Below are 25595 nucleotides of genomic sequence, written 5' to 3' on the forward strand. Positions count from 1 at the left end.
GGCTCTGGGCTGATGGCTCAGAGCCTGGAGCCTGTTTCCGATTCTGTGTCTCCCTCTCTCTCTGCCCCTCCCCCGTTCATGCTCTGTCTCTCTCTGTCCCAAAAATAAATAAAACGTTGAAAAAAAAAATTAAAAAAAAAAAAGAATCATGTTTTAAAAACATTATAGTAGGGGCGCCTGGGTGGCGCAGTCGGTTAAGCGTCCGACTTCAGCCAGGTCACGATCTCGCGGTCCGTGAGTTCGAGCCCCGCATCAGGCTCTGTGCTGATGGCTCAGAGCCTGGAGCCTGTTTCCGATTCTGTGTCTCCCTCTCTCTCTGCCCCTCCCCTGTTCATGCTCTGTCTCTCTCTGTCTCAAAAATAAATAAACATTTAAAAAAAATAAAAAAAGAAAAAAAGAAAAACATTATAGTACCCCTTTTACCTCCCCCCCTCCCCCACCCCCACACAAAAACCTTAACATTGTTCTATGACCTTATGGAGTAGAACCAGATGGTTAGGGAAAATCTATTCCAAATTTCATTTAAGTACTTTCTGATTGGTTTGCTTGCATTTCAATTTTGTTTCTATGCCTACCAGGTGTGCACGTAGAACCAACTTTTCCAGGTTAATGAGATTGGAAGTAAGAACTTTCTGGGTTTTTCTTTTTCCTTCCTCTCCCATTTTCAAGGTGCAAAGTAGTTGTTAAATCACGGAGATTATAAGCAATTTCAGAAGGCTTGAACCGGCCTCCTGTTCCCATAAAACAAAAGGCGTTGAAGAAAAGGTGTCATTTTATGCAGACACACACTTTACAGAGTAGGCCCATTACTGGATACTTGCCTGCAAAGCGGATTTTACGATGGAAAGACATTTGCTCAATGTTTTTTAGTAAATGCCATGTTAGAGATCTGTCCCTTTGGAAAACATTTTGACTCTTAGGAATGACATAGTCATTCAATCAGGAAAGCGGCAAACCTTTCAAGAGCACACACTTGAAAGGAAAACAATCTTTTCCTTAAGAGTATTTACGCTTCTAATCAGGATCAGCCACAATAGCTGAATGCTAAATCAGCAGAATTAGCTTTGGGTTCAGCACAATGGCAGCAAGGCATAGCTCACCAGTCTCAACAATGACCCCGTTTCTCTCCACCCCCTCCTAAAAATTCTCAAACCTTCCAATAGCCCACCAATTTTGATTTCTCGCTCTCTGTTTCTTCGCCCTTCATAGAGGCTGCTGTTTTTAAGCAAACAAGCAGATTGCTTTGGGCATGGGGGTGGGGAATGGGGATGGGGACACCAGACCCAGAAGAGGCAAGGATTAACAATATGGGAGTGGGGGAGCCTGGGTGGCTCATTCGGTTGTGCGCCTGACCTCAGCTCAGGCCATGATCTCACCGCTCGTGAGTTCGAGCCCCGCATCAGGCTCTGTGCTGACAGCTCAGAGCCAGGAGCCTGCTTCAGATTCTGTGTCTCCCCCTCCCTCTGTCCTTCCCCTGTTCACACTCTGTCTCTCTCTCAAAATAAATAAACATTAAAAAAAATTAAAGAAAAAACCAATATGGGAGTATATAAACATTTCTAGGACCTGTGAACATAGGGAACTTTGAAATGTTCTAAAGCAAGCCTTCAATTTATGAAACCATTTCTGGCTGATAAATTCTAAAACAATGAACAGGCAAAGATTGTTTCTTTCTAACTTACAAGATTTTTTTTTCTTAAAATGTCTAAATAATCCCCAAATAATCGACCAGTTAGATGCTCCAGAAGTCTAGTATCTACTCACAAAAGCATGTAAACTCTTCTAGACAAATCAGTATTTGTCTTATCCAGTGGAACCTCTGAGAGGTTCCCCTAAACGTGATACTTTTTAGTTCCTATCAATCGCAACAGAGTACCCGGCAAGGCTACTCAAACTCTACTAAAAGCCAGAATCACTCCAGATCTTGTGACAAACGGACCTCAAATAATAAAGATGACATATAACAACGACTCTTGGCTCTCAAAAAGTGGAAAGGTTGTAGGGTGCCTGGGTAGCTCATTGGGTTAAGCATCCCATTCTTGATTTTGGCTCAGGTCATGATCCCAGAGTTGTAGGATCAAGTCCCATACCAGGCTCGAGAGTGGAGTCTGCTTGAGATTCTCTCTCTCCCTCTCTGCCACCTGCCGCCTGCCCACCCCTGCCCCCACACTTTTTTTTCTCTCTCAAAATAAATAAATCTTTTTTTTTTTTTTTTTAGTGGAAAGGCTGGAACTCCCTTAACATGAAGTACAAAATGGGAATACACAGAGCAATTGCCCCAAATCCTTTCATCTTAGGGTTGACCAGAACCTAAGAGCCTGTGGCCACCTGTGGTTAAACATCAGATACATAATGGAAACAGCTCTTCTACAAAGTAGGTCACTTGAAGAACAAACTTACGCAAGTCAAACTTAAATATCACAGGAAGGAGGCCAACGCGATATCTGGGTTGTTTCATGTCAAATTTAAGGTTCATTGCTATAGGTTGAGTTGGGTCGCTCAAAATCTGTATGTTGAAATCCTAATTCCTAGTACTTTAGAATGTGACCTTATTTGGAAAAAAGCTCATTACAGATGTAACTGTCAAGATAAAGTCACACTAGAGTGGGCCTCTAATCCATTGTGATTGATTTCCCTATAAAGAGGGGAAATTTGGACACAGACACATACACGAGGACGCCATGTTGGGGACAAGGGCAGAGATTGGTATGGATGCCGCAGAAGCCAAGGAATGCCAATGACCAGCAAGTCACCAGAGCATGGAAGACAGGCACGGGGCAGATTCTCTCTCACAGCCCCCAGAAGGAATCAACCCCACTGACAACTTGTTCTTGAATTTATAGCCTCCAGAACTGTGAGAAAATAAATTTCTGTTTTTAAGTTACCATGTTTGTGATACTTAGTAAGGGCAGCCTTAGCAAACTAGTCACAAACCATCATGCTACTTGTGGTGAACTGCAGAAAGGCATTTCTTTTCGATGTTTACTATTAAGGTGGTCAGTTTTGGAGCAGGGATGATATTCAGGCCATTTTGTTCTGCCTTTTCTTGAAACAGTATGTGTCAGTGGCAAGATAATGGCAAGGGTCTTGACTTGGTGGAATGTTCTCGGAGGGCAGAACACCTTCTCTGCAGGAGAGCACCAAGCCACGAGCCCTGGCTGCTTCTCAAGGCCCTTTCCATTTGCCCCTGGACAGGTGATGCATGCCCATCCCAGACGAGAGGGAAAGAGAGAGAACCATGCGGTACAGTGAAGGAGAGTTACCCGCCCCTTCTGCAGAGGCCAGGGAAGGAAGGTGTTGGTCCAGCTTTAGTGCTTTAGGCACAGCTCACCCTGAAGTCCCCTTCTCCTCCTTCTTCTACTTGCTCAGAATACCACCTCCTCTGGGAAGTCTTCCAGGATTCCCCTCAACCAGAACAATGGCTCCTCCTTTGGGTCCCAATGTACTATCAGGGAGTTGTTTTCACGGCTCTATTTCCCACACAATAGAATGCCTTTAAGAGTCGGCACCATATTTTTATATCCTCTTTTGCACCTAGCAAAATTTTTCCACAGATTTGTTTGTTTCAAAGCATGTGCTATCTAATGAATCTTCCCCGCAATCTCCTCAAAGCAACCTATTCCAAGAGAAATCATGTAGAAATGGCCTCATGTGAATATGACATTCTGAAAATTTCCATCACAATATGAGGCTATTTCAGCTTTGGGTTAGGACTCTAAATAATTTTTTTAATGATTTTCTGGATTTTTTGGATATTTGCCTGGATATTTTCTTTGTATTCGTTATGAGTTTTCTTCTCATTTTAAACGAATATTCACTTGTGATTAAGTGAAACACGAAGGGCAAAACCTCAAGGCCAAACTGATCTCTCTTGCAGGGGCTGAAGTGAGTCCCCATAATCTCCACACATTCTTACAAAAAACAGGAAACAAACTATAGACACGAAATGTACCTGGGTCAAACTGAATCAGTTTAGATGGAGTCAGAGTGAAGTCTTTTCCAACTGTAGCGGACACTTGCTTGACCTTAAGAGGGAAAAGAAAATATCCTTTTTAAGAAAAATAAATATTATTTTAATAGAGAAACATCGAGTCTAGTATCATAACAGATTAAATTCATGCTTTTTTTTTTTTTTTTTTTTTTTTTTTTTTTTTTAGGGAGGCTCTATGCCCAACCTGGGGCTTGAACTCATGACCCCAGGATCAAGAGTCGCATGCTCTACTGACTGAGCCAGCCGGGTGCCCTTAAATTCATGCTCTTAAGTCTGTTTTTAACATAAGAGCTTTTTAAAAATTATAATCAACCATTTTAGATCTAGGCTCCATGGATCTTCTTTAAAGTTAACTTTTTTCTTAGACTAATATCAACGGAAGTAAAAGTAAAGCTTTTTTTTTTTTTTTTTCTTTTTTTCTTCTCGCTTCTTTCTAAACGATTTGGTCTTTGGAGAAAGCAACATAAATTTTAAACAATATTTTTCTCTTTGTTATGAGTATCCATTTATTACCTTACCTTCCTCCTACCCCAACCTGGCTTTGAAATAGTGTCTGGGAGGGAAGGGAGTGGGGGAGGAGAAGTAGCACCAGACAAGTAGCTGTGAGGTACCCTACGAGCTCCAGGGCACTGAGTGACTTTGACAGGTTGAACCGAAACAGGCCTCGTCCATTCTCCTGTCTGGGTGAAACCATCTCACTTCACAGAAGTGAATGAAAGCTCCATGGGGATGACAGACCTGGTGAACAGCCACGCAAAATCAATCCGCACGCAGGACTGAGGGTTTTCAAGGCTCCATCAAGTAAGTTGTTAACAACAACAACAACAAAAATTGCTCTAAAGAGACGATTTACTGATCTCCTGTTCCCCACTCGTAGGGCTAAAAACCAGAGGGGATTTAGGGCTCTCAAGTCACGACCTTATCTTCCCCCAGAGGGAGCCTAAATACTGTTAAGAAGAGTGTCCTTGGCGAGTTTGAAAAAGGTCATCGGATGGGAACCCTGCGTAAGCACAACAAGCAGCTGTTACCTTGCACTCTTTTAGACATCTAAGATGGCCCAGAAAGGGAGTTACTATATTTCCTCACTTTCCAACAAAGAAATCAAGTGCACAATTGCAAACTTAACAGTTCCCATTTTTTCTGGCTTTAGATCCTACCTCCATTTATAATCAAAGGCCCCGAGATCTGCTAATGGGTCTGCAGCGGAAACGTTTTGCTGAAGAGGGTACTTCCTCCCAGGCTTCCATTTGTTCTTGGCCTACGATGCCATGGCTCTTCCTGAACCACCTTTCGTTGCGAAAAGGCAGCCCATCGTTCTCCTGTATCCACCATATGCTGGAAGCTACATTTCCGTGCACGTGCAAGTACTTAGTATTTACCACCACTGGGTTTGCAGAATCCGATGTGGGAAAAGGAATGGTCTGAGGCAAGGTGGTCGGAGCAATGATCTCGGTGAAGGTGCACAATTCGAACCAGCGCAAACAACACAGGGGAGAGCGCTTTCTCTTTCTCTGCTTCTGGTCAAGACGCCAGTAAGCACCTGGGCTCTAGGTAGAGCTGTCCCTGGAGGCTCAGGGCTGTGTTTGATGAAGGCCTGGCCACTCAGCTGGCAGGCTCACAGTGTGCATTCAGCTTCGGGAGACAAAAGGTTCCCTGTCACACCACATATGTTCTTTCTACCTGGCAAGGTGAATGGTATATGGCCCAAAACTCTAGACTCGAGCATATGGTGTTGTCTGTAGAAGACCAAAGCGTTATTAGAAAACCGTTCGGACAGATTTCTTTTTGTGTGAACAATCTGGAAAGATAAATACCAAATGTGGATATGGTAGAATTCAGGTGCACAAGGTTCTGAGGGTGATTTGAATTGATTATTATAATTGAGATTTAACTGAGATGACCATTTTTTTTTTCCCCAAAAGCTAATATCACTCACTGCCCTTTTCAGGAGATTGAGGAGCAGTATTCAAAGCTCATTTGCCATTGTTAGTTTGTGAAAGCTTTTCAAGCTGTCATTCTCTTGAAGTGGTATTGTGATGGCAACTCCTAAAAAAAAAAAATTCCTTCAATTCTAGACGTCTTCGGTTGTGCTCCATGGTCCGTGTCTATGGAAAGCAATAGCAAGTTGACTAATCAATCTAAAAGTGATTACTGGGGCGCCTGGGTGGCGCAGTCGGTTAAGCGTCCGACTTCAGCCAGGTCACGATCTCGCGGTCCGTGAGTTCGAGCCCCGCGTCGGGCTCTGGGCTGATGGCTCGGAGCCTGGAGCCTGTTTCCGATTCTGTGTCTCCCTCTCTCTCTGCCTCTCCCCCGTTCATGCTCTGTCTCTCTCTGTCCCCAAAATAAATAAAAAACGTTGAAAAAAAAATTTTAAAAATAAAAAAAATAAAAAAAATAAAAAAAGTGATTACTGAGTATCCTTTATATCTCAGAGGCCTGGATTGATAAATGTTCTCTTAATTTTGACTTGGGTGACTCTTTTTTATTTTTGAGAGAGAAAAGCTCATGCAAGTGCAGGAGAAGGGCCCAGGAGGAGAGAGAGAAAGAGAGAGAGAGAGAGAGAGAGAGGGAGAGAAGGAGAGAGGGAGACATGCCAAGCAGGCTCCATGCTCAGCATGGAGGTTAACGTGGGCTCGATCCCATGACCTTGGGATCATGACCTGAACTGAAATCAAGAGCCGGATGCTCAACTGACTGAGCCACCTAGGCGCCCCAACCTGGGTGACTCTTAAGTTTGTCCCTTGATTTTCCTCATCCACTGAGACCACACGAAGCGATCCTGGTGCATACTAAGAGAAAGCCATTTGGGGGCTGAAATGTGGTCTGGAGACCTCATTGAATGTCTTACATGCAGGGTTTCTTTTCCAAAGCAGAGCTTGGCCAGGGTTCACTAGGTTGGATCCATCTCCCCGTAAAATCAAACTTCAGGTCTTAGTAACCAGATTTAAAAATTAAAAGTGAGTTAGAAATTCCTTATCCAGGAGCTAATGAAGTTAGATAAAAGGTGGAAGGACAAGGAGATGTTTGATGTAGAATCTCCAAAATAAACGTGGCAATCCTGCAATTTGAAATCTCCTTGGTTACTCTGGTTTTCTCTTTAAGAAAATCATGAAAGGCACCAACCAGCAACCCAAGTTTTAGCCTGGAAGTTTATATTTTAGACTTGTTACCTTTACACTCACGAAGGCTGAGTCCATGGAATATCCCCTTCTGGTAATTTCTAAGGATAATATGCCCACAGTCTCACAGACCTCATATTCAGCCTGTGACCATTCAATATGAGACCACTTCAGTTCCAAGCTGTACATGAAAGGAAAAGAAAAGAGAAAATAATTTTTAAAAATGCATAGTAAATGCCAGTAGGGATCCTCTGATTGGTAGGAGATGGAACTCATGGTGGGAGGTTCCTCTCATGGTGACAGACGTGGTTCATCAACGTATAACAGTGTTAAAAATTCCTTACACTTACTTGATACCTTTTAGTTCAAAAAGAAATTTCACTAACAATCTCATCTGATGCTTACAACAAATGCCATGAGGCAGAAAGAGTAAATGTTAGAATTCTATTTTACAAATGCAGAAACTAAGGTTAAGAAGCTGTCAAAGGTCCCCCAGTTATTAATGACAAGAAAGGGACTCAAACCTGAGTGCTCTGAAGGGAAATAAACCAGCAGTTGTGAAGTTCAAGGAGACATTCTTTTTTTTTTTTTTTTTTTTTAGGAAAGGCCACTGTTAGGAAATCTTCTCTCTTACTTTTTGGCCCTCATTAGTACATCAAGAACTGCTCCAGATGCATATCTCTGAACTTAGGTTCAGTTTAATAACCTGTTATCTTTCAGGATGTGCCCAGGAATTAAAATGTGCATGGGTTTTATAACCACTATCTATTCCTTCTTCTGTGCACATAAAAGGGCTGACTGACATGTAGCTTGGATGCAACTGAATAAACCTGATAACCAGGGGTGGTCTTTTTTCCCACAAGAGATTTAGTGATCCCAACATTGGATGGGAGCTGTCTACTTTACTCCTCATAATACATAGAGAATTTTTTTCTTTTCTTTTTTTCTTTTTTTCAGAAAAGAAAACCAAGCTTAAGAGAGGTTAAATAATCAGCTTAAAGTTAAAAAGCTATGACAAAGCTAATAGATGGCAGAGTTGAAATCTCCAGCCTACATCTGAAGCCAAATGTTCCATTCCTTCTGTACCACTCTTCTTCCCAGTTGAAGTCCTTCATGACTCCTGTTGCTTGAGCTCAAGCAGAGGAATACAATTTTATCCCTACATTTCCCTTTTTGAGGTGAGAAGATGTGAAGTTGGTTACCTAAACATTTCTCTCCAAACGTGTTCTTACCTTTTGCACCCCTGCAACCTTCAGCAATATAAGACACAAGCAATCTTCACTATCATCATTTAACACACTTCATTACCTTTGTTTCTTTCTTTTCCCTTTCATTATACATTTTCAAAACCCTCAGTGGTTGCCTTACTGTATTCTCAATCTTCCAACTAGATGTATGCTCTTTATTCTAGATTTCTAAATGTATTTTTTTTTTAATTTTTTCCTGCAGAACTAGAAATCCTGGGTGCCACCATGTAGGGCATGGAGTCTCCAAATTCCACAGAGTTCTTCAGGCTTTCCTGGGGACCATTCATATTAAAGAGTAAGTGTATCCCCTCATAACCTCTTCATGTCTTTGCACCAATCATGTGTCACAGTTACATACTCTAAGTGAACCAGCAAGATAAATTCAATAGCACTGTCTCTTACTCCAAGGACAAGGGGCCAGTGGGACAAGGTAGTGTGGGAGCATGGAATTATGGGAGAGGTTCATAAATCTATATGAACATACATGTTTATTCAGTCAGTACATAAATTTATTGTCACTGGCTTGCTGGTCTTCATAAAATTTTGACGTGAAAACAGAATCTTCATATTAGAAATATTTGGGATCTTCATGGGTTTTTGATGTAACTGATTTCAAATCTGGCATGGAATGGTCAAGAAGTAAAGAAATAAATGGCTATGCTTAAAGAATCACAAGATTGGGGGGTGGGGAGAGGGAAAAGTGGGTGATGGGCATTGAGGAGGGCACTTGTTGGAATGAGCCCTGGGTGTTGTATGGAAACCAATTTGACAATAAATTACATTAAAAAATAAAAATAAAAGAACCAGAAGATAACAAGTGACAAGAATATGACAAATGCCATAAAAATCACATATTGCCAAGAATCCTTAAGGACCCCGCTAAATGAGAAGGGGGGAAAATCAACAAGATGGATTGAAGGAAAGGACAGAAAGATGAAACAGGAAGGGAAGAAAAGCAATGGGAATGAGTGAAATAGATAAATACAATGAATTTCAGCTAAGTCTCAATAAGGTTTAAATGAGTTTCAACGTCCAATCTTCAGAGAATCCATCTACTGCTAACACGAACCACGACAAGCAAAAATTCATCAATGTCACTCTGCAGATCCAGGCGACCTCAAGGCCTAAAGCTAAATGCAATTTTGATTGCTGATCTAGATCCGTAAAGGGACCACAAAGAGTGCTGTTCAGCTTCAATGCACGAAGGGCTTTGGTGTTTGGGAAAGTGTGCACATTTCCCTGATGCACCATTAGAAAGTTGCACACTGCTTACAGGATAACGTTGTCATCACACACGGTTCTAGTTTTATTTTCCTCACTATAAATAATCAAGACCCATTGAAAAGCCATGAAATGTAAGCCACGCTATATGCCTTCCAGAAAAATATTTAAATCACAAAGCACATGCATACCTACAGGATATGTGCAACACATGTTTTGAATGTGTTTGGTTTTTGCAGTACTGACTTTGAAGATCTTTCTATTGCTGAGACTTGCTTAAATTCTACACAAACACCTAAAAGAAAAGAGACGCAGTCAATCACTTAGGAATTCTCCCTGTGAGAAGCCACATAGCTGTATGCTGGGCATCATGTAGATAACCAGATGCAGGAGCCCACGAGAGAAATTTGGAAAGCTCTGGATGTGTAGGTGTTATGTAGACAAGAGTTGGGTCGGATCTTCACATTTTAACGATCCCTCCCTTCTCCTATTGCCATTGGGCAAAGCTCAATCTAAGGTCAGAAATGAAGTTTATGGACTCACTTTATGTGAGACCATATGGCAATCATTTCAAGTCAGTTAGCAAGAAGTGAGAATTCCTTAATTCCCTAGGTCATGGTTTCTCAACTTGGAGACCATTGACATTGGGACCAGATAGTAACTGAGGTTGTTCTGTGCATTGTACGATGGTTAGAATCACCCCTGACCTCTGCCTGCTAGATGCAGTCACATCGGCCCCTCCAATCAAAACTGTTTCCAGAAATTTCCAAATGTCCCTTAGGGGTAAATCATCCTCAGTTGAGAAACACTCCCCTCAGTGATTGTGGGGTACTTATCACAATAAGAAATTTGATATAACGTGGAAACTGAATTTGAATTTCCAACAACCACTACTGTGAGTGGAAGACAGAGGATGCAACAGTAGAGATTAAACCAGATTATAAGTCATGAGGCTTCTGGTCCCTCTACCGTGCACAACGGGATCTTGAAGTGCAGCATGAGACAGCTGTCTTGCTTTGTTGAGGTTCCCATCTCCATTCTTACGCCTCTTCTTTTGTTTTACTTTGGCACATACTTTAAATTTACATATTGCCTTGTTATATTTTACATACACATATAAGCAGTGATATGGTTATAAATATCTTAACAATGGCCTCTCCAGAGGGAAGAGGGATGTGTGTGTGTGTGTGTGTGTGTGTGTGTAGTATAATACTGATTTAAGGATGTATAGGACATAATTTATAAGTAAGAGTATTAGATAATAATATTAGATATACTATACTTTTAATTATAGATCTCACATAGTTGATTCTCAGATAACATTTTTGTTGATTTTTCACCAATTTTTGGTATGAATACCAGAAAAGCCATTTAAGCACCCAACTTATTTTTTTTTCAGATAGTTAGCATTTTATTTTATTTTTTTAAATGTGAAATTTATTGTCAAATTGGTTTCCATGCAACACCCAGTGTTCATCCCAACAGGTGCCCTCCTCAATGCCATCACCCACTTTCCCCTCCCTCCCACCCCCCATCAACCCTCAGTTTAAGAGACTCTTGAAAAATTGAGATTAAACACCCAGTTTAAAGTCAATCCATCCCCAAAGTCTGGCATCTACGATCCCCCTTATCCTGACCAATTTTCCAAAGTAGTCATTTTCCAAAGTAGTATCATACAGGCCACATACTACCTAATTTATTTAGATATGAAGTATGTGCCTAAGTAAACAGAGGCCTCTGGTTCACTGATACAGTCCCAAGTCCCCTGGAGAATGACCAGAAAATAGTAAGTGCTCAATAGATATTTGTTAAATGAAGGAAGGAATTTTTTTACCCACTGTTTCCCAGGCCAAGTTGACCGCTGAAACCTTTTTTCTCCCCAGCCCTATTAACTGATGTTAAATCATAAAATTTGAAAAAAAAAAACCTAGGATAGATGATCCTCACATGTTCTTTCTGGCCCTTACTCTGGATTCTTTAGCTATTCTTGTATTTTATAAGGGTATTGAGAAAGATAGCGTTGATAAAAGAACATTCTATCGTAAAGAATGATTGCTTAACACACATCTACAGTATCTAAGGTATGTGCATGATTCTCAACATTTGGCAATGTCTGGAGACAGCTTTGATTGTCACAACTGGGAAGGGGGTGATGGTGGTGTTTAGTGGGTAGAGACCAAGGATCCTGTAAACATCCTAAAATACACAGGACACCCTGCCTGCCCGCACCTCTCCCCTACTCCATGGCAAAGAATTATCTTACCCAAATTCTCGATAGTGTTGCAGTAAAGTAAAAATATATATATATTTTCTGATATCTTATTTTGCGGCTACTTGACTCATTTACATGAAGGAACAATGAACTGCAAGAACCACTTGGGATTAAAACCCCAGTTTGGGATCTGGGACATTAATCTAGGTTAACAAGAGTGTGGGAAAAAGGTACTTAGCTGCTCTATGCCTCAGTTTCCTCACTTCCCAAAGTAAATAATGATGAGTCTGTACTTCAAAGGGGTTAAATGAGCCTTAATGGATACTCATTAAGTATTTTGAGTTTCTCAGTGAAAGGTTTTACAGAAGCGAAAATTGTGAGTAAATTATTCTTACGACTAGCTCTTCATTTATAATCAAGTAGCATATGACTTAAGAAAACTGAAAGGTTAAAAAATATTTTTCCAAGTGTTCTAAGGCTTATCAATTCAAAGAGGATGCTATTAATCTCCATAATCTAATGCTATGAACACCTGTGTTTCTGATGCTGTCTTTCTCTCGTGGTAATGGGAAAACGGTGTTTAGCCAGGAGGCGGGATAGTGAGTACCCTAAACCAGTGCTTCGGAGTCAGACACATCTTGCAACCACTTATTAGTGTGTGATTATGGTCAGTTACCCAGTCTCTCTAGGCCTCCATTTGTAATCCGTTTAAAACAAGGAGAATGATACTCCTGTGAAATGATGAAAATTAAAATTCATTAGTATGTATAAAGCACCTGTACACAGTGGGTGCTTAATAAGTGCCATTTTTTTTCCCTTCCCTTCCTCTGCGCGTTCTTAGATCTACCGGGAGACAAATACTTTAACTCCTGGCTTGGGGGTATAATGTGAAATCTTTACCTAGCACATAGTTTCAACCTCTTCCCCCGCAAGGTGTTTCATAAAAGTTGCTAAAACGTTGCAGGGTGCGCCTGTTAGAAATTCTTTTTCGGTTTGATCTCTTTGTCCTTTCTCTTTTGAAGCCAAGAATGAATAAGGGTAGCCAGAGGGAGGAGAAGAATCCGTCCTTGGAATCATGCAGCAGCTGGAGAAGCAGCCCAGAGTTATGCCGAACTTCAGCCTGGGTCAACTTTTCTTTTTAAGTTCACTTTTTTTTCCCCCCAGTGGGCACATGAAAGAGGTCAATGTAGAAGATGTGTTAAGAAACTGCCTCGGTCAGCAGTTGGCTGCACCTGTGGGCTGCAAAGGTGTTTTTGAGGAACAGAGCGAGGCCTTGTTAGCTGAGCTTGGGAGCTCTGCAGACCATCCTGAGATTGGGGCAGGGCTAGAAGACAGGTATGACGTGTGAGTCATGCCAAGGCACGAGCCAATGAGATGGGCACTCACTTTGAGGTCATGAGGTCAGGGTTCACTTTCAGCTCTGCCGCTCATTCATTTAGCGACTTGTGGCCAATTACTTAAATGCGTGGAGCCTAATTTCCTTATCACCCTCAGAGGACTGTATTTTGCAGATTAAATCAGACAACATATGGGAAAGCACCTAGCACTGTGCCTGAAATTTAGGCGCTTAGCCAAATCGAAATCTTTATGCAAATTTCCATGGGTTTTAGTGTTATGAAATAATTGCTATTTACGATAAAATGTCTCCCAATTGTATCCCATGCGAAATTTGTTCCGTGAGCTATTCTGGGGTGGGGTGGTGGTAGTTCTAGAGTCAAATCAGGTGGAGATATGCTGTATAATATTTCCCTGTCTCGGAGACTCCCACTCCATACAAGCATCTCCGCAATTCTAGGTTGTGATGCAGTTAAACAGCATACAAACTAGCTAGCCAGCTAGCCACAACTTGATCAAGACGTCCTAATGCCTTTTTTTAAATTGCATTTTCACCTTATTTTTTTTTAAGTTTGTTTATTTACTTATTTATTTTATTTATTTATTTAGAGCAAGCATGTGCATGCAAGCAGGGGAGGGGCAGAGAGAGAGGGAGGGAAAGAATCCCAAGCAGGCTCCACTCTGTCAGTCCAGAGTCCTATGTGGGGCTCAATGCGGAGCTGATCCCAAAACCCATGAGATCGTGACCTGAGCTGAAACCGAGTCAGGCGCTTAACTGCCTGAGCCACCCAGGCGCCCCATCCTAACACCTTCTCTAATGGAATATCTAATGACCCTTCATTATTGATATTCTATAGATATGTTGCAATAGCAAAAAACTTACTAGCAGTCAAGATCCTGAACAATCCCACTGAACATGGGTCCTTCTTGGTTTTTGTAAAAGAGCCTCCTTTCTGCTCCAGATTGCACCAGTGGTCCCTTTAGCTTTATTACAGAAGGTTTTCACCCCCTCCAAATGCATGGAATATTAATCTATTAATCCTGTCTCAGCCAAACAAGAACATGAAATTACACAAGACTTAGCTTAGTCATTCATAAGCATATTGACTGTTTACTTTGTGAATCATGATACTTCTTCAAACAATCAATCTCGTACTCATATGAATGAACAACAGCAATCACCACTGCAAGTCACGTTTGTCAAGGACTTTAAAGATGCAAGATGCTCTCACATGCTTTATCTCATTTGTTTCTCTAAATAAATTGTGGTATTGGCCCTCATTTGACAGATGAGATAACTAAGGCTTGCACGATCACCTAGGTCAATGGCATAGCCAAAGCTCAAGCCCTGTTGTTTTGTTCTTTGGCTCCAAGTGTGGTGCCTTATTGTTTGTTATCTATATCGTAATTCCCATTGGGTTGGACATGGACTGCACATTAATATTAATAGCTGTAATTTATTTTTTAAAAAAAGCTAAAACTTAAAGTCCTTAACGAGTAAGTATTACTTCCTTCTTATCGCCTGGGTGGCCAATGACTAGAGAGAAAGAAGGAAGACAAATCTGCTGCTCCTTTCCCAATAGGCCAGTTTAGCAGACTTGTTAAGAGTGGGGAAGAAGTGGGGTGCCTGGGTGGCTCAGGCGGTTAAGCGTCTGACCTCGGCTCAGGTGATGATCTTGGGGTTCATGAGTTCAAGCCCCACATCAGGCTCTGTGCTGATAGCTCAGAGCCTGGAGCCTGCTTCCGATTCCGTGTCCCCCTCTCTCTCTGCCCCTCCCCTGCCTGCGTTCTGTCTTTCAAAAATGAATAAATGTTAAAGAAAAATTAAAGAGTGGGCCAGAAGTTCTTTAGTACAATGAAGGAAACCATGGACTCTAGAGCATCCTTCCTGGGTCTGAATCCCAGCTCCTTCACTAATTAGTTACATGAGCTTTGAAAAGTCACCTCCCATCAACGTGCTTTAGTTTTCACGCCTATTGATTCTGGATTATGATGGTACCTAACTCCTAGGTGGTTGTGACGTTAAAATGAAGAGTAAGGGAATAGAGCAGAAAACAACTGTATTGCAAATGCCTATAACATACATTGTACATGTAACTATGTTCTTGCAGGCTGCTTTGGAAAGACAGATAACTACTCGCAAAATTGTTTCTTACTGGAATAATATGCTTCTTGTTCCAAAAACATCTACTTCCAAATGAGGTAAGGGACAGCTATGCCATTCACAAATTATGAGCATAAATTCGCAGTAATTTCTACCCTTCCCTACCACTCTAAAGAAATCAATGTGATATGTGTCAAAAGCAAATCAAAATTACTTCTGGGTTCACCCTTGGTAGGCACATTTTATATCATCTTGTTCCGCTGGTTCCCATCATTTCAAGCTGAAATAGAAATATCTTCAGCAAGGTACATGAAAACATATCATAGAAGCAGGAATCTACCTAAAATAGCCTCGATTAAGATTATAAATTCTTCTGTGATTCTCCTATGAATTTGAGAATTATTTTAAAACACAAATCATCTTCAAAAGCAATGTCCTTAGTAACCTTGAGGAATGAAAAGGGCGCGTAGTTGAAACAATATCAATCTAGCACCACTTTGGGAGAAAAAAAAATCGTCAGCCATGCTATGCTAACAGGTGGAGGAATAGGGGTCAGCATTCGGTCAACAGCAAGTCTGATCAATACTCCTGTTCTTTAGTCATACTATTAAAAAGCAGGCAGGGCGCTGGGGTGGCCTGAGTTCGAGCCCCGCTTCGAGCTGTATGCCAACAGCTCAGAGCCTGGAGCCTGCTTCGGATTCTGTGTCTCTCTCTGTCTCTGCCCCTCCCCCACCCCTCAAAAAAAAACATTAAAAAATAATAATAATAAATTTTTAAAAAGTGTGTGCTTTAAAAAATAAAGAAAATAAAAATATAATAAAAAGCAAATATAGGAGCCCCTGGCTGACTCAGCCGGAAGAACGTGTGACTCTTGATTTCAGGGTCTTGAGTTTAAGCTCCATGTTGGGTGTATAGAGTACTTAAGTAAATAAATATTTTTTTTTAAATAAAAGCAAATGTAATCAATTTATTAATGATTTTGGAACAGGGTTTGTTTTTTTTTTTCATTTTCTTGAGAATTGGAAGACATTTGTCTGAAATTGCAATTAGGTAATATATTTTCTATAAGGATGGTAATGCCAAGGAATTGTTTCTTTCGGACAAGATCAGTTTAATGGGTGGTGGTCATCCATTTGAAGTTTATAACCTCATGATTATATTTTCATGTCAGGGCCCACGTTTTCCTTCTTCATGCCTATTTCCAAGCTTCTGCTACTGTGAACCTGGCATATAATAGCCACTCAATAAAAATCTGGGAAGGTTGTAAATCCATGCAGGTGGGACTCTGGGAATGAATTTTGTTAAGGGAATGCGTTTTTCTAACAATGACTATAGAGACCTCTGCTGGCAACAATTGGAACTACAATCCAGGGTCAGAAAAAGTAAGAATGGAAACCAGAGAGGCGAATTTGTTTTCTTTCTCTGTCTATATTCTGACATAAAAAGCCCATAAGGGGGCTGTACCAGCTTATGACATGTAGTTTGATTAGATGGCAGCAAATACAGAAACTAGGATAAATAAGCGACTTTTCTGTAAGGTGACTGGGAAGAGTGTCAAAATTCAAAAGAAAAACACAGCACAAGGAGAATTGGACTATAATTAACCTTTCTGTGATTTTCTGCTAGCTGGTAAGCTATTCAAGGTCTACACTCAAGAGAAGTTTAGAACAGGGGCCCCGTCAGAAATATTACAATAGTCATTCATCTTGTAATTGTGAGGATTTGTTACTCTGATGGTTGTACATTCTGTACTTTTCTAAGCGTCACTACTTGTCTATTTTCCCCTTTACGCTGTCTTCATCTTACCTGCGATAGGTTTATTAGCTTAAAGATGCAGTCACAAGTAATCATTTGGATTTTTCGTTTCTTTGGAAGGGAAGAGACGTTTTGCTAACACTTCCTGACTACCCCATTCTTCCTGCTGTAGGTATTTTAAAAGACTCTGGTTACTAACGCAGTCCTAGAGTGACCTCTTGCTGCACGATTTGTACATGAGCCTGCAAACTCAGTCCTGAATGTCAGTGAATTGTCAAGACAGAAACTTCTGTGTGTGTGTGTGTGTGTGTGTGTGTGTGTGTGTGTGTAGGTAGAAGTGTAAGCATTTACATGAGTCACATGAATGAGCCATCACTATATAACTTAAATTTCTAATATTCTCATATTCTATAAGACTACTGGCTTTCCTATTATCACCCATGAGAAAGAAAATTCTTTCTCCAAAATAAATTCTGTGGGCTTCTAAAATGGCCTGTCCATTGATCTTCATATTTTGTTTGAAAAAGAATATTTCACATTCATAATCAGATACATTCTGGACATTATATACAGGACCACTGAACAAGCAAAATAATTTACATTTGAGGAGCGGCAGAGTTCCCTGTGGGGTCCATGATTTGAAATTCCAGGATATCTGAATTAACTTCCAAAGATGGGTTTAGGATGTAAAGAATGGTCTTACTGTTTAAGTCCTTTTGGATAAATTTCTCGTGGATAAATTCACCTATAAAAAAGAAATGAATACATTTCACAGGGATTCAAACAAAACGTTAAATAAAAGTTGATAAATTGTATGCCCATTTTAAGCACAGCTTTAAAAACAGCCAAAGTATACATTTTTAAAGAAATGAACATTACGGCAAGTATCTTAAAACTCATATGCAATAAAATTATATTAGGCTTTACATTTTACTTTGGCTCAGAAATATTGTCTTAAAGAAAATACAAAAAATAGGGGAGAGTAGGAAGATACAGCAATAAAATCTCAAATTCTGTGCCATTATTTTTAGTGACACATTTTGATCATTGTCTTCATGAAGCAAAATAAAATACAATCCTGGAGAAACCATCCTGCCCCCTCCCAATTTTATTTCTTTGTTTCGTGAACTGATATCATTTAGAACTCCCGATTAAAAAAAATTACTCACAAATATGAATTTGGTCCTGACACTCTGTGTTCCTCTGACTATATTACAATCTGGCTGATAGAAAGAATTATAAGCAATAAACAGCTGCGTATCAGTACTTGGTTCTCCCACTCAAGATGAATTTAGGGAAGCTCAGCCTCAAACCCTCTTTAGCACCGATATTGATTTACAAACTGCATCTATCAGTAAGCCCTGGGGAGTGTTTACCAAATGGGCCGACACGTAATTAAATTACTCTCTCGCGTTGCCAGCTACTGGGTATTTTAAGAGGAGCGATTACAAGGATCAAGGAAGGCAGTACCTGTTGTTGTGTCCTCCAGATGTCCGTGTTGGGGGCCTCGTAGAATTTTAAAGATGATCAGATCGTCATCAGTGTCAGGGTCTGTTGCCTTCAACACATGGGAAGTGAGGTAAATCCCATAACAGCCATTTTTCAGGAGCCCCACTTGAGAAGGGGAGTGCAAGTGTGTGATATGGGGGGCTGTTTTGTCCAACTGGTCAACCTGGATAGTCAATAATTACATACGCTTTTAGACAAAGGTTTCTCATCTCCAAGCAACATAGGATCTTAATAGTCAACAATGATAATCTACCCCAAATTTCAGATGATTTATCCTCCTCATTTGTTCATTTCTGCTAAAGGCTGGCTTGTTCACAATATCCTCAGTAAATATCATAGTGCCTGGAGCAGAGGCTAACTTTCCATTATAAACTTTGACTCAGCTTTGTGAATTGTCCACTATCTGACTCTCCTATTAGGACACACGCTCCCTGACGGCAGACGTTATGTCTCCACCCATACCCGCACCCCCTGCATTCCCTGCACCTGGCACAGTGCCTGAACCATGACAGCAGCTCAAGGAATATTTGTTGACTGAATACGTGAAAATTGACCCAAGAATTGTATTGCAAACGTAAAGTTAGCTCCACAGGAGGAATTTTGAATTTTCCCAGCGCTTGGTGATATACAGAAATAAAGTTATAAAGATACGCATAAGGATATGCATCACGAATGCATTGAACATTTTTGGGGGGCACATCTTTGTTCAAATGGCAAAAATGTGGTGTGAAAACTAGAAATACTTAGAAAAAAATGAAAGGTGATTGTTATAATTAATGTTTATTTATTTTTGAGAGAGACACACAGAGTGCGAGCAGGGGAGGGTGGGAGACACAGAATCTGAAGCAGGCTCCAGGCTCTGAGCTGTCAGCACAGAGCCCAACGCAGGGCTTGAACTCATGAACTGTGACACCGTGACCTGAGCCAAAGCCAGACGCTTCACTGACTGAGCCACGCAGGCACTCTGAAAGGTGCTTATTTATAGGCATTTGCATATTTGTTCCACCGAGGATGAGAACCAGGCAACTGAACAGGTAGACTCCATTTGGGAAGATAGCGAAGGGGCAATGACCTACGAGTGAAAGAGGCGGATAGGTTCAAACACTCCTTCAGGTATGGAATGAAGCTCGGACCCTCTTGCAAACGACCGTTGTAGGTTAGGGAAGGAGCAAGTTCGAAGCAATTAGCACAGTTCACCGCTGATACCAAACGACAGGTACAGGAACACAATCTCCTAGCCAGTGAATTATCAACTTCACTTACCCAATAAGGATACTATTGTAAATCTTGGTTCACCCTAGCAAAGTAAAGAATAAATGCTGTGACAAGACTCTCTATTTTGTGTTCAGTATGACATAATAAGCTATCATTCAGCTATTTTAAAAAACAGAGGTAGAAGGAACTGATAATAAGCAATTTCCACAACTTAGTGTCAACTGGTAAACAAACAAAAAACCAGTAAGTTGCAGAATAAGAGATGACTGTAGTACCATTTTTGTTCACGTATATGTTCATACAGACATAGACAAAATTCGGTAAGCATTTACTTGTACAAACCTGTTTTAAACATTTTTTTTAACGTTTATTTATTTTTGAGACAGAGAGAGACAGAGCATGAATGGGGGAGGGACAGAGAGAGACGGAGACACATTATCGGAAGCAGGCTCCAGGCTCTGAGCCATCAGCCCAGAGCCCGACGCGGGGCTCGAACTCACGGACCGCGAGATCGTGACCTGAGCTGAAGTTGGACGCTTAACCGACTGAGCCACCCAGGCACCCCAAAACATGTTTTTTTTAAATTGGGTGGGGGAAATACCATGCTTCATGGTGTATTTCTACATGGAGTTTTGTAACAATCAAGTATTTTTTTTCCTCTCAGGTTGGCAAGGTTTGTTTTTTGTTTTTTTTTTTTTTTTTTAACAAAAATAATCAGGGGCACCGGGGTAGCTCAGTTGGTTAAGCCTCCGACTTCAGCTCAGGTCGTGATGTCACAGTTTGTGGGTTTGAGCCCCAGGTCGGGCTCTGTGCTGGCACCTTCAGAAAGCTGGAGTCTGCTTCGGATTCTGTGTCTTTGTCTCTCTCTGCTCCTCCCCCGCTCGCACTCTGTCTCTGTCTCTCTCTGTCTCTCTCTCAAAAATAAATAAACATTAAACATTCTTCAAAAAATAATCATACATCATGTTGGTAACTACTTGGGGAAACAGTCATTTTTGTATTTTGCGGGTAGTGGTGCAAATTAGTGAAAATTTTCTGTAGAGAAATTTGGCGTATGTATATATTAAAAATGTTTATATACTTTGACCCAAAACTTTCACTTTCTTGAGTATGTCCTGTAGAAATGATTAGATTTATACAAAAATGTGTGTACATATTCACTAAAATATAATTTTTAGTAGCAATTTTGAAAATCCACAAAATAGCAGTCCAACAGAAGATTTATAAACCATCTCTACCTGTCACTGAGTGCTATTCAACCTTTAAAAATTATGTTTTCGAGAAAGATCTAATAACATTAGGAAATTTTTGTAACATAAGGAAGAGTGGAAACAGGCAACATGCTTGACAGGAAATACAGTATCCTTCAGAGAAAAAGTGCACAAGCGGGGGAGGGGCAGAGGGAGAGAGAAAGAGTCCTAAGCAGACCCCCCCCCCCCCCCCGCTCAGCATGGAGCCTGATGCAGGGCTCAATCCCACGACCCTGGGATCATGACCTGAGCGGAAATCAAGAGTCAGACACTCAACTGACTGAGCCACCCAGGTGCCTCATAAAATTAGTTATCTTTGAGTGGTATGATTGTGAAGGATTTTTTTTTTTTGTCCCTTTCTGCAGCTCATGAATTCTTTATAATAAACAATTACTTTATAAACAAAAAAAGCAACAACAATTTCCAAAAGTTACAGTCATTCCCTTCTCCTAAAAAGTGCGGACAACAACCTCAGAGTTATGCACTTGGGTGGGAGGTGGGCGGGTCAAATCATGATCATGGCCTTTTGGGGGGAGAAACTCCTATAACGAGGATGGCCAGTGGGAGGGACGGTCAATGGCAGACGAGGAAAATAAAAATACTTGAAGCCATGTAAGAAATCCTCAACATTATAACCAGCTGAGTGTAGATGTGGTTTTTTTTTTTTTAATATATTTTCTGTAAAAACAGAGGTGTTACAAAAGGAATAAATGCCTGTTGTGATCATTTGTTTTTAAAAAATATATTAATATTTGGGGAGCCTGGGTGGCTCAGTTGGTCAAGCATCCGATTCTAGATTTTGGCTCAGGTCATGGTCTCACAGTTGTGAGTCTGAGCCCCACAATGGGCTCCACGTTGGCAGTGTGGAACCTGCTTGGTATTCTCTCTCCCTCTCTCTGTCCCCCCCACCTAGCTCTCTCTCTCTGTCTCTTTCAAAGTAAATAAATAAACTTAAAAAAAATACACATTAATATTTAAGCTCTGGGGGGCACCTCAGAGATTCATTCAGTTGAGTGTCCAACTCTTGATTTGGGCTCAGGTCATGATCTCACAGTAGGGAGATTGAGCCCTATGTCAGACTTCAAGCTGAGTGGAGAACCTTCTTGGGATTCTCTCTCTCCTTCTGCCCCTCTCCCCAACTCACTTTCTCTCTCAAATAAAAAAAAAAAGTAATCTCTGGTTACATGGTCCCCTATTGTGTATTGGGTCCTACTTGCCCTAATCTCATTAAACTTCTGGTTTCTTCAAAAACAGGTCTTCTGGCTTAGCATACCAGAAGTATTTTAAAATATTGGAGCCCAAGACATTTTTTTTTTAAAGAAAAGAAGGCTACATCCTTTGATAACTTGTCTTGGATTCACTAAAAATCATCTCAGACACGCATAAACCACGGAAAGCAGCAACACTGGTCCTTTCCCACTCACCGCCGGGTGTGTCCCCATTTAGGGAAGAGTACAAGAAATACTGAAGCAAGATTGCAGTATCTTGGTTACTGACATGATTTCCTACAATGTGAAGTTCAGGTTGTGCACGCTGATATCAGTGAAACGCACCTGTTTTGCACTTGTGAAGCCCAGTGGCTTTGCCCTCACTTACCCAGGTTGGGAGCCTAAGGGTAGTATACCCACACTTGGGGGACTGATCTGGACCAACTCATGCCTCAGTGGTAGTTGACGTTAGTTTGTCTTACCAAAAAAGCTCTTAAAGGCAAGAGCCTGAGGGGCATCAGTCACTTACTTCCTAAACTGCTTGACCCCTCTGCTCAGAAAGACCAGAACATTCGGGAGAATTATGGGAGAAAGTTTGAGGCTTTCCTTGTCTACACATAATAGTATTTTTTGGCAAAGAAAACCTTGTCCTTTGGATGAAAAAGAACCTTCACAGCGTATATCCAACATTTTCCTATCAGTAAATTCTGCAACTTTCAAGAGATCACCCTCTTATAATAACCATGTACTGTAAGATGAGTGTTGTTGTTGGGACTGGACTGACTTAAATTCTGATAGCTTTTCTAAATTCTACTACCTATTCCTTCTCTACTCTGGGGGTAGGAAGGAACTCTGACGCCTGTACTTAGAATGTATAACTCCTGCAAATTTGCAGCCAAATAGACCCGGAAAAATATTACTGATTGGACAGCACAATGACATTCCTCTACCTAGTGCGGGGAGTCGGGAGTCAGGGGTCAGGAAAAAATATATTAATAGACTGGAGAGTGGGATGAGACAAATAACAATTAAAACATATCATTTAAAAAAAAACCCATAATGTTACTACATAGAAAGTACTTCTTTCACGCTGTGTCAATGATATCAGTACCTTCTCTCTTCTCCCAGTGCATCATAATTTCAGGACATTTTCTGGACCTCCCTAGAGACAAAGACTTATCCAGCCACCACTCCACATCATCATGGCTCACCACCTTTCTACTCAAATCCCACCTTAGATAGAGACTGCGATGGTTAATTTTATACGTCAAGGTTGCTAGCTACGATGCTCGTTTGGTCAAACAGCAGGCGAGATGTTGCCGTGAAGGTATTTTTTAGTTGTGGTTGACATTTCAGTCTGTTGACTTTGAGTAAAGCAGATTACCCTCCATAGTGTGGGTAGGACTTATCCAATCTGGTGAAGACCTAAAGAGACAAGACTGAGGTCCCCTAGATACGAAGCAATTCTGCCTTCCAGACTGCCTTTGGGACGGAGACCACAACATCAATTCCTGATGAAGTGTCCATCCTCCCGGCCTGCCTTGCAGATTTTGGACATGTCAGACCCCACAATTGTGAGCCAATTTCCAAAAACAAATCTTTTTCTCTTTCTTTTTTCTCTCCTTTTCTCTATATAATACATCCTGTCTGCGCTATTTCTCTGGGAAATCCTGACCAACACAGGGACTAAAGAGCAAGGGAAAATTATTATTTTGCATAATCAGAAGGTATCCTGAAGTAACACACAGATTTAGCTTTCTTACAGTGGGTGGAAGTGTGTAGAACAGGATAAACTATATCCCAAGAGAGTGGATTCAAGGGTTTAAGAAACAGAACATGCTTGATGTGTTTTGAGTAAAAACAGAAAAACACATGATGCCCTCCCAAAATCATCCTGATAGGCAACATAAATGTGGCAGAGTAGTGCCAGAGAAAGGACACCGAATTTGGGATCAGAAAGACTAGAGGTCCTCATTTGGTTTCGGTCAAGGTATTTAACTTGTGAATTTCCGAACACCTATTAAATGGAAACGATAAAATTTCCCCTTTCATGAGAAGGAAATGAGATTTATGTAAAGTGGGCCTGCCCTACAGTTAACACTCCAGAACTTGTAACTGCTGCAATTATGTCTCTCATCATCATTTCATGTGTCCTATCGATGCTGCCTTGTATGTTTTCGTATGTTTAATCGAAAACCGTTAAAATGCCAGCAGCTGATGTGGACCAATAAGCATCACCGTAATAGTACAGGTAGATATTACAACACTAGTTACAAGATATTGAGTATCTAATGTATTTCAGGCAATATACTAGCGCCTTGGATACCACGATGCTGTAAGGCATGGTTTTCAAAGAAGAAAGGCTGAGTTCCAAGAGTTAAAAGACTCTCGTAAGGTCACACGGCTAATAAATGGCAAATAGAAATTCCAACCCAGTCAAGTCTGACTCCAAAGCCCATGTTTCCTGCTCCTTTCTGTCCTACCACGGACTCTTGGTCGTTAGCTGGCAGGCGGGGACCACATCTGTCTTGTCCGTATTAATACGCCTGGTGCCTTGCTTAGTGCCTGGCATGCTGTAAACACACTGCACGGTACACAGGTGAATAAAAGAAGGAAGGGAAGGAGGAAATAATTCTTCCCAAAGTTGTTTTCTCTACACCTGTGGCAATGAACCGGGGATTTGTCATACTTGCCTGGATGGTGAATGTAACAGGTTCTTGTCCCACTCTCCCATCCACAACAAAGCCTTGGTTTGTCCTATCTGTGGCCACAAAAGTAAAGCAGTCAACCTGGGAGTCCCCTCCCAAGTGCCTGTAGGCCACATTCCTGCTGTCCACGTCCTGCTGAGTAAAGTTGTGCCGAAGCAACATTGTCCCCCGCAGGTAAAGCTGGCCATGTTGTGGGAGCCGGACCAACACGAAGGTGAGGTTCTCCGCTGGGGTGTCAGGGTCGGTCAGCTGGAGGAGGTCAGGGGAAAGCAGGCCCGTGGCCCCCTCGGCCAGTCTCAGCCCCCTGTTCCTGGTCACCACGGGTAAGGCTCTGTCCACGGTCTCCAGTGTGATCTCAAACACCCCCTGTTTGGTCTGCAGCCCATTGCTGACAATGAATCTGGCAAAGAGAGGCAAGGCAGCCTTCAGCATGGGATCTTGTGTCACCATCTACCGGAATGAAATGATAACAATTCACACCTTTACTCAAGGACATGTTCTGTCAGGGCTCAAATGAAAACTCAAGGGCAGATCTTTCAGAAGGATGCCGTTTTAGCCATTAAACCAATCACTAGGTAATACATAAACTACGTACATACTACATCCAAACGTATTCTCTCAACAATGTCGGTGGCAGGGGCACCTGGGTGGCTCAGTTAGTTAAGCATCTGACTCTTGATTTTTGACTCAGGTCGTGATCTCACAGTTTCTCAGATGGATC

The 25595-nt window shown here is 41.3% G+C and overlaps 1 protein-coding gene across 1 annotated transcript in view; it reads right to left on the minus strand.

The window, feature by feature from the left end:
- The window catches only part of FREM1 (FRAS1 related extracellular matrix 1), a 137219-nt gene that overhangs the window by 20639 nt on the left and 90985 nt on the right, over nt 1-25595 (minus strand). Inside the window, exons 24-28 of the mRNA XM_047098120.1 lie at nt 24860-25274; nt 18455-18656; nt 17585-17729; nt 7162-7291; nt 3953-4025 (exon numbers count right to left, since the gene is read on the minus strand). Coding sequence (XP_046954076.1) covers nt 3953-4025; nt 7162-7291; nt 17585-17729; nt 18455-18656; nt 24860-25274 — 965 coding nt within the window. The remainder of the gene's footprint in view (nt 1-3952; nt 4026-7161; nt 7292-17584; nt 17730-18454; nt 18657-24859; nt 25275-25595) is intronic.

This window comes from Lynx rufus, unplaced genomic scaffold (assembly GCF_022079265.1).
Source record: "Lynx rufus isolate CCGP_SWC_20201006 ecotype Redwood Valley unplaced genomic scaffold, mLynRuf1.p SCAF_10, whole genome shotgun sequence".
NCBI lineage: Eukaryota > Metazoa > Chordata > Mammalia > Carnivora > Felidae > Lynx > Lynx rufus.